The sequence below is a fragment of the Parambassis ranga genome, chromosome 21 (assembly GCF_900634625.1).
Source record: "Parambassis ranga chromosome 21, fParRan2.1, whole genome shotgun sequence".
NCBI classification, from domain to species: Eukaryota; Metazoa; Chordata; class Actinopteri; family Ambassidae; genus Parambassis; species Parambassis ranga.
This window is the reverse complement of record NC_041041.1, coordinates 13,871,024-13,880,060: the sequence shown is the minus strand read 5'-3', so window position 1 is coordinate 13,880,060 and position 9,037 is coordinate 13,871,024. Positions and strand designations below refer to the sequence as shown.

The following is a 9,037-nucleotide window of genomic DNA, read 5'->3' as shown; positions in this document are numbered from 1 at the left end:
TGTGCAAAATTTTGTTGCGCTCCTAATCTAGTCATTACTGCCCAGAAGGCGGGTGTGTCCTGCAGACCAGGAGGAACACTTTCAGATGAATTGGTATGTTGTTCTCCATGTATGCTATGAGGTGAGTTTACAAGATTTAAAAAGTAACAGTGCATGCAATGTAAAATCTGCGCAGATTAACGTGTCTGTCAGATTACGATGGTTCTGCCCCGCTGACAGAGCAGACTTTGCTCAATCCTATCTGTCCGCACGCTCACTTTGTACTGACAGCTCACAATCTCTCACTGTGCTGCGCACCACAGACCTGTGGCGCATACGCGATTAAACGCGCATCACAGTTCAGCGAGAAATGTTTTGTGTCAAACATTTTTAATTTTTGCTTCATGCTGTTGGCACCACTTTAAAAGATAAACAGTTCGGACCAACTATTACATATTAAAACACCCTAATAGATTTACTCGAAGCAATAAGCACAGATTTACTTCATTTAGAAGTTAGAAGTTAGTTAGAAGATAGAATGGATTGTGAGGGATTATGAATGTGACATTTTCCAAGTAACAACAATAAAACCTAAAGTAACATTTTTCCCTCTGACAGTGCGGCTCTCCTTCTGTGGCTGCTCCTGGCAGCAGTCAGTGGCGTCCCGGGAGAAGAGGTGGACAAGAGGCCCAACTTTGTCCTGATGATGGTGGACGATCTAGGCATCGGTGATATAGGCTGCTATGGTAACGATACCATCAGGTAAAATGTTATGAGTTGTTTCACATGTGAATCAGAAATGTGCTCAGGAAGAGTCTTCACTGTAATGTACGTTTGTCACTGCAGGACTCCTAACATAGACAGACTCGCCTCTGAGGGGGTGAAGCTCACTCAGCACATTGCAGCTGCTCCTCTCTGCACCCCCAGCAGGACTGCTTTTGTGACAGGTCGCTATGCAATACGTTCAGGTAACTCAAACTCTGACCTGCATATCTTTGTAAAGTAATGTTACATTTTTCCAAAGACTGTTTTACTATTGTTTCCTTATGATGATCAGGAATGGTCAGCGAAGGGAGAGTCCAGGTGCTTCTGTTCCTCGGAGGGTCAGGGGGGCTTCCACCTGGTGAGACCACCTTTGCCAAGAGGTTACAGCAACAAGGATACACTACTGGTCTAGTGGGTAAGATAATGTCATGTGATTACTTTATCGTGTTCAGTTTTTCCTGAACCTTCTTGCATGACATAGATCTGCTCTGTGTGTTTTCATTGAGATCAGCAGGCCTGTCCCGATCATTTTGGCATCATATGGTTTGTCATGGATTGAAAGAAAAATCGGGAAAAATGAGAGGTGGAGGTTTGCTAACCCTAAAGCACAACGGCAGGAGGAAAATAAAACTAGTTTTTGGCCAGAAACGGAAAAACAAAAAGAATCGTTAGACTTTCGAATGGTTCTTAAAGGTACGACATGTGGAAAAAGTAACCAAATCTAAACACCAAATTCAATTTGCATTAAAAACGTAAAAATAAATAAATACATAAATAAAGTCTGTACTTCTCAACACACACTACACATCTGTGTTCATCATGTAACAAAGAGTCAGTGTATTTAGCTGACCTGCAGGCTGTGTTTACACAGTGCAGAGAGGAGTCACAGTGGAAGATACAACATACTGGAGGAAGAAAGTAAATAGAGCAAGGCTCAAACCCAGTACCTAGATATAGGGACTGTTCTGCAGAGCAGCAGACTGCATTAAAACGTTTTTTGTGAGTTGATGTGCAGAATAGTGTACAAAATGGTTGAATATCTGTAGGTTTCATTTTTCCACACACACCTCTGTGCTCTGTGGAACATGCACATGCTGACAGGGACAGTGCCTGTGGGTCAGAACAGGTCCACTTTGTTCAGTTTTTAGACCATATTAACATTCATGTCCTTCTCCGTCTAATACATGACCTATTTTCTCCGGCCCTTCATAGATCATTCTTCATTCATTTTCAAATGTGAGGTTTTCTGTCACCACTGTATCATCTTTGGTAACAAGCTTTCATCTGTAACTTGGCACTTCAGTCCTGAGCCAGTTCTTGTAATTGCTTTCTTTCGGGCTGCAAGAACCTATTTCAAGTACCTCCCGTAAGCAGTTATTGGTCTGTACCACGCACAACTCCTTCAACATGTCCAAGATATAAAACAAGAAGACTTCTGGGAACAGCCTAACACTTCAGAAAGAATTAAATAGATTTTATCTTAGAAAGACAGTGTGTGTGTGTAGTTGTGTAGTTGTAGCCTGCATGCCTGCTGAGTATTCATCTGCATACTTTTATTTTTGGGTGTGGTAAAGTAACAAATTAGGTTTTTCAGCCTCAGTGATGGTGTTATGTTTTTTCCACATATCATACTACATCCTCTCTGGGATCTCCTCACCGGGCACTTTTTCTGTGTAGCTGTGACAAAGTTGACACATCTCTTGGGTTAACATTGCTAAAAGCTTAAACAGTTAGTTTTGCGACATACTACATCTGAGACTTGTTTGTTTGTTATTATGTTATGTTATTTATAGATATCTACAATTGAGTATACCTGTATACCTGCAGTATACCTGCTGTACAAATTATAGTCCTCGTTGTTGTGTTTTCAGACAGATGTAAGTTTATATTGGAGTGAAAAATGAGCCCCCAGTGAATAAAAATATCACAGCAGTGGAAAATAAGTTGTTCAATATGTCCGTGTATCTGCAGGTAAATGGCACTTGGGTGTGAACTGTGAACGCAGAGGGGATCACTGTCATCACCCGAACCAGCATGGCTTCAGCTACTTCTACGGCCTGCCATTCACCCTGTTTAATGACTGTCTGCCCGGAGAGAACAGTGACGTGCTGGCAGACCTGCAGCACACACTCAAAGATCTGAGCATGCTGCTTGCAGTTGGACTCATCACAGTGGTGAGTGTGGTTGTCTTATCTTGCCACACAGAGTAGGAGGGGATAAAACAGAGCAAGAACAAAAAAGGAATGATGAGGAATAAATTGGCAAACAAAGAGTTGTTGTGCTGTTCACCCCGAAGCAAAATAACTGATGTGCAATAACATAGTCATGTACGACATTGGTCTGAAAAAAAAGATTGCGAACAGAAGCTGCAGTTGTGAAACTGAGTCACGCAGCCAGAAACTTATTTTAGGGGAAATCATGGAGCCGAAACCGAAATTTGGTGAAGACTTTACAAAGGTACATTAAGTACCTGTTGGACAAATAGGAACCAGCTGTGCCGCAGGGAGGTCCAGACAGCTCAGCTTGAATCTCCCGTTAGTTTAACTGATAAAAAAAGGAGAATAAGAAGAATAAGAAACTACAACAAGCAGAGTGCCCTGCAGGGAAACAGCTGTCCTTGTCATATGTTACCAAATAAAACTATTTTTGGCTCTAGATTTAATTGCTACATTGTATGAATGAACAGAGGACACAGCGTACTATTTGTTTAACTGAAAATCAAATGTGTTTGGGCCTTGATGTCATCTAGTGGTAGCATCATGGAACAGTGTTACATAAGTTCTCCCGTTTACCCCCACACTCTGGTTATACTTTAAGAATCACAGGTTAGTTTTAAAAGCTGTCGTGTATCAGGAGATTGCATGTGAAAATCTGTCAGAAGCGATTCATGGACGTCTACCTCCACTCTGTGTCTGTCTTATATATTTCCAGTTGTGCGTCCGTGTCTGTGGCCTTTTCGAAGTCAGCCTGTGGCTCCTGGTACCACTTTTCCTTCTCTGTATCCTAGCAACTGCTGTGTGGTATGTGCCCTTTGTGCTCCTGCAAACCTGGAACTGCATCCTCATGAGGAACCAAGACGTGATCGAACAGCCGATGGAACTGGACACACTGTCTGAAAGGCTGCTGAGAGAAGCACAACACTTTGTAAAGAAGTAAGAAATGTAGGAGCAAACAGTAAGCCATAACCCTGCTGAGGTTTAAATACTGACTGAATTTCAGAATTTCCAGACCTCGTTTTGATTGGCATCACTGACCTGCATACAGTGCATTGATACATCGATGAAGATTCTCAGTGTTCCAGGTCATTTTATATTCCAAGAGCTTGAAGCTCGGCAGCTAGACTTGTAGGAGTTTCTAGATGTTTTGCTGCTTTTTCAAGCAGCTTTATTAGTTCTGTCTTGTAGAGAATGCAGGTTTATTTGTGGTTGAAATCTTCAGTATGATCTCTATGATATTTACATAACTATAGCTGTTACTGGCCCAAAACCTGAGTATGCTGTTCAAATATTTTTCACCTGCCTTTACTCTAGTCTGGCTAACAACTGGCCAAGGACTGATGGGAGACCCTGGTAGTGAAACTGTTTGATAAGTGATACCAAATGTTTCCTATTCTCAGTTTCTACTGTGAAACAATGAAAGAATGAACTTTTGTTAGAACAAGGCTGGCTTTGTATAGATAATTGTTAAAATAAAATTGTAGTAAAAATCCCACAGAATGGGTGGCGTGGTGGTGCAGTGGTTAGGGCCTTCTGTGTGTAGTTTGTGTGGGTTTCCTGCAGGTACTCTGGCTTCCTCCCACATACCAAAAAATGTGCATGTTAGATTAACTGGGGTCTCTAAATTGGCCATGGGAGCATGATTGGTTGTTTGTTTCTCTATGTTAGCCATTTTATAGACGTTATAGACATTTTACAGAGCCTATCCTGTTGACAGCTGGCTCCAGCTCCCCGTCACCCTGTAGTACAGAGCTAAGCTGAATTAAAAATGGATGGATTGATCCAAGGAACACACAATTTTTAAAACATTTGCACAAATAATAATATAGCCATAATTGTGACTTTTTTATTAATCAGTAACGTGATCATTTTGTGAAAAGATAATTGCACAAACAAACCCACAAAAAGACCAAATCTCTTGGGACAAAAGACAAACAGTCTTCTGGACTGTACTGGCTGACTGGCACTTTGTGGAACACGCTTTATCAGACTATGGTTACACAATTAACCTCTTGTCAGTGGGATCGGTTTATAGGTGTTTGTGGTTGACATTACAAGAACCACACATGACATGATGTGACATGAGCGGTATTTAAAAACAGTTGGTGCTTTCCTTCCCTCTTTAGGAATGCTGATCATCCATTCCTCCTCTTTCTTTCCTTGGCCCATGTCCACACGCCACTGTTCAACACTCCAGACTTTGCTGGCAAAAGTCGCCACGGTCGCTATGGTGACAACCTAGAAGAAATGGACTGGATCATTGGTGAGTGAGGGGAATTAATACATGCATGCGTTATTACCCTTGGGTGGCTCTCAGTGACGTAATTTAACATTTTGCGTCAACGTTTTTTTTTTTAAATTATGGCCAAATGTGTAACTGTAAGTCGTAATAAATTTACATTCTCCAGTGAAAACAAAAAATCTGCTATTTTCAAGGCAAAATGACAGAGACCGTGGATTCTCTTGGCCTCGCCAACAACACCCTGATGTACTTCACATCAGACCATGGTGGACACCTAGAGTCTGCTGACTCTGTAGTTGGCCAGAAAGGAGGCTGGAACGGCATCTATAAAGGTAGTTATTACAACACAGGCTACTATATATAGGGTTGTTGAAAATGGAAAAAACTTTATTGACAGAAACAGATAAAGTAGAAAAAAGCAACCTCAGTTTTTCCTCTTATTGCCTCATCTGCAGGTGGGAAGGCTATGGGTGGCTGGGAAGGAGGCATCAGGGTACCTGGTATTTTCCGCTGGACTGGCAGACTAGCAGCAGGGAGAGTGGTGGATGAACCCACAAGCCTGATGGATCTGTACCCCACACTGAAATATTTAGCCAAGGACACACAACCAGACAGGTACAGAGTCACTCAGGTGCAGGCTTTGTATACCTCCTGTAAAACACACATAGTTTACTGTGACAGTAAAGTACACCAAGTTTTTTAATTGTATTTTCTCACAGACAGTTAGATGGCTATAACCTCATGCCACTGTTGGAAGGAGAAGTTGTGCGATCAGAGCATGAGTTCATGTTCCACTACTGCGGCATCTACCTGAATGCAGTACGCTGGCACCCACCTGGCAGTAAGTTCCCACATAGACACACAGATATCATCATACATAACATCATATGATGTTTCTCCTGCACAAAATGCAGCATCAGGACATTCTGTTGGCTGGAATGTATTTAAGGATCAGTTCAAACAACTACTAGCTAGAATACTTGTTTATAAGATTCCACATGTTCACTTATGGTGTTTCCATCAGGTGACTCCATCTTCAAGGTCCACTTTTTCACTCCCAACTTTTCTCCCCCGGGAGCCGGTGGATGCTATGACACTAAGGTGTGTCTGTGTCACGGAGAGCATGTGACAAACCACAACCCACCACTGGTGTATGACATTTTCAATGACCCATCCGAGTCCCGTCCCCTGACCCTTGACACTGAGCAGCGATACGCTGAAATACTTGAGCAGACCGCCAAAGCTGTGGAAAAACACCAAAGCACCCTAACAGATGAAGAGCTGTCTGACAACACAGCACAACATGGTGTTCCAGGCCAAATGACTTGGGACAAGATTCTGTGGAGACCCTGGCTTCAGCCCTGCTGTGGGTCTTTTCCATTCTGCAGGTGCAAAGAGAATATGACACAAGTTTAAGACAGCCTGGTCGAATCAGTGTGTTCTTTCAAGCTTTAAGAGCGTTTTAAAGATAAGTGTGAAGATTTTGTTGACAATCACTCGACAGTAAGAAATGAGTTAATTGTATTTAAACTTGAAAACTGAAATAGAAGGGAAACATTACATTTCTATTCCGAGCTACTGTAGCTATGGAGACAGAACGCTAAAACAGTGAGGAGCATTCTAGGTTGTCTAGGTTGTAGGTTACTACAAACACTGCAGGATCTAAGGCTTGTATTCAGGAGAAAATAAAGAGAAATTTCAAGGGTTGCTGGACAATTGTCCATTACTTCAATAGAGCAAATGTGATAGCTACTTTGGAATCAACAATTTCACTGCCAGAAGGGGGAGACAACAATTCTGCATCATGGCTTCAAACGCTTCAGAAAGGTTAAAGCTGCATTATTCCACAGTTTAGTCTGATCAAATTCTGCTTTACAGTCTGTTGTTTATGTTGATGAAGACATATACATTTTTTTATTCAATTTTTTTCATTTCTTTTGAATGTGACTATTATTATTATTATTATTATTATTATTATTATAACAGATGAAGGAATTGATGATGCTCTTATTTTGTAAAGCAGCAAAAAAGCATTATTGGGTGTAAATAATACAATAAAATTGATGTTTGCTACTACTACTACTGTTTTGTTTATATTCCTTGAATGCAGGCATAAAATCCTAAAGGATGTAGTTCAGGGTGTGTACCACTAGGGGGCAAAGTCAGACTGTGTTTGGGATGGGGATGGTGCATGTGTTTTTGTGAGACAGAAAAGAAAGGGGTAGAAAAACTGTAAACTACTCACAGCGAAGGCAACATTGTGTCATATATCAATCCAGTAATTGTTTTTGTTGTTCATCAATCCTGCTCCATTTCCTTCATGTCTTCCATCCTCCCACGTGGGACCTCTTCCTTCCCTTTCTTTCCATTTATCTCATTTTCATTATATAATAACACTTTTAGATCTTGCAAATGAAATTGGATTTTCACTTACACCCCTTGATGAAGATCAGAGCACCAGGTCATCTGCTGAGCCGCCAGTGCTGAAGGACACCCAGGCAGAGAGGATGGGTGACCTCCTCAGCCACCCCGTGGCTTCACAGATCTTGAATAATAAAAGACTGTAAAGACTGTGTGAACTCCTCCATCATCAGTGTCATCACCATTCATTATCATCACCATCAACGCTGTCTCCCTCTAGCCAGTCTGTCAAAACATCAAAGTTTGCAGCAGCACTCTATAATTGCTCTCCTTCCCTTGCCTCCTCTGTTTCCTCTTCCTCTGTCTACTCAAACAGCTCTCTTCATCTTCTCCTCCTCCTTTTTTGTCCTCACATCATCCCCCTCCTCCTCCTTCTCCTCTCTTTCAGAAATTGCACTATATCGGTGAGTAAGGAGAGAAATTTCATCATCATCATCATCACTGTAATCGCTGCCATCTCGGTCGTAGTATTTACTTCTCTCCCTCCAGCAGAGGTACATCAAACACTCAGCAGGTTCATTACAGTAGCCCCTCCATTCCGTCTCTGATGGTAAATCATGCAGTCGACCATACATAACGACATTTGGCTGTACGTCAGAGTTAATGATGGGTGGGATAGAACGTTACAGGCCGTATGTCATGTTGCACACATGTGTAACTGTGCATACATGTAGCCACATAAAAACATGAAAGTGTGCACAGGCTTAAATGCACACACATGTGCATGCACATAGTATATCATGTTGTTTTGAACAGATCAGGGGTTTTCTGTAAAGGTCAGTGTTTCACAGGATGCCATAAAGCATTTTTATAACCCTCTGTTTGACACACATAAACACACACACAGCTTGGAAGGATAGGAGCACTGCACGGCTGCTTAAACACACTGGAAACTGTTCTTCTGTTACACAAATAGCTACGGGGCATTTGTTGTATTGTTTTTTTTCTTCTTTTAGATATGTGTGGGTTTGTGCCTATAGACTGAGCAATGCTAAGAATAGAGGTCATTATAGATTAGAGAACTTTCTTATAAATAACATTTTCAGCTCACTGTGGCAGGATATCTTTTGTTGTGGAAAATCTGTTTCCCATCGCAGCAATTAGTCTTTGTTGCCATTTAAATTTAATGACAATGGCAAGCCTTGGAGATGTTGTTGTGTTCAAGATTTGATGACTGAGTTACGGACCATTTAGATGTTAAATGCACACACAGCACAACAAAAGTCAAAAGATGCATTGTTGATGAAGGACCACAGCTCTCTGTCACCTGCCTAGCATCTTCAGTATTTATTTATTTCCTACGTTAGCATTCCCATCCATTAAAATGAAAGATCTTTCAGGTACCTTTCCTGGTTATTCTACAAGTTAGTCATTATAATGATATGCTGCTGTACTGTACCTTTTTAATCCAGCT

General features: G+C 41.5%; 1 protein-coding gene across 1 annotated transcript; it reads left to right on the top strand.

Moving 5' to 3' along the window:
• The first annotated feature begins 71 nt into the window (after positions 1 to 71).
• arsh (arylsulfatase H) lies at positions 72 to 7,144 on the top strand. The gene is made up of 11 exons (XM_028433663.1): positions 72 to 121; positions 598 to 741; positions 826 to 947; positions 1,037 to 1,159; positions 2,716 to 2,918; positions 3,676 to 3,896; positions 5,087 to 5,223; positions 5,397 to 5,534; positions 5,658 to 5,817; positions 5,922 to 6,043; positions 6,227 to 7,144. Exons 1-11 carry the CDS (start codon positions 96 to 98, stop codon positions 6,616 to 6,618), a joined length of 1,788 nt encoding a protein of 595 aa, XP_028289464.1. The 5' UTR covers positions 72 to 95; the 3' UTR covers positions 6,619 to 7,144.
• Positions 7,145 to 9,037: the final 1,893 nt, after the last annotated feature.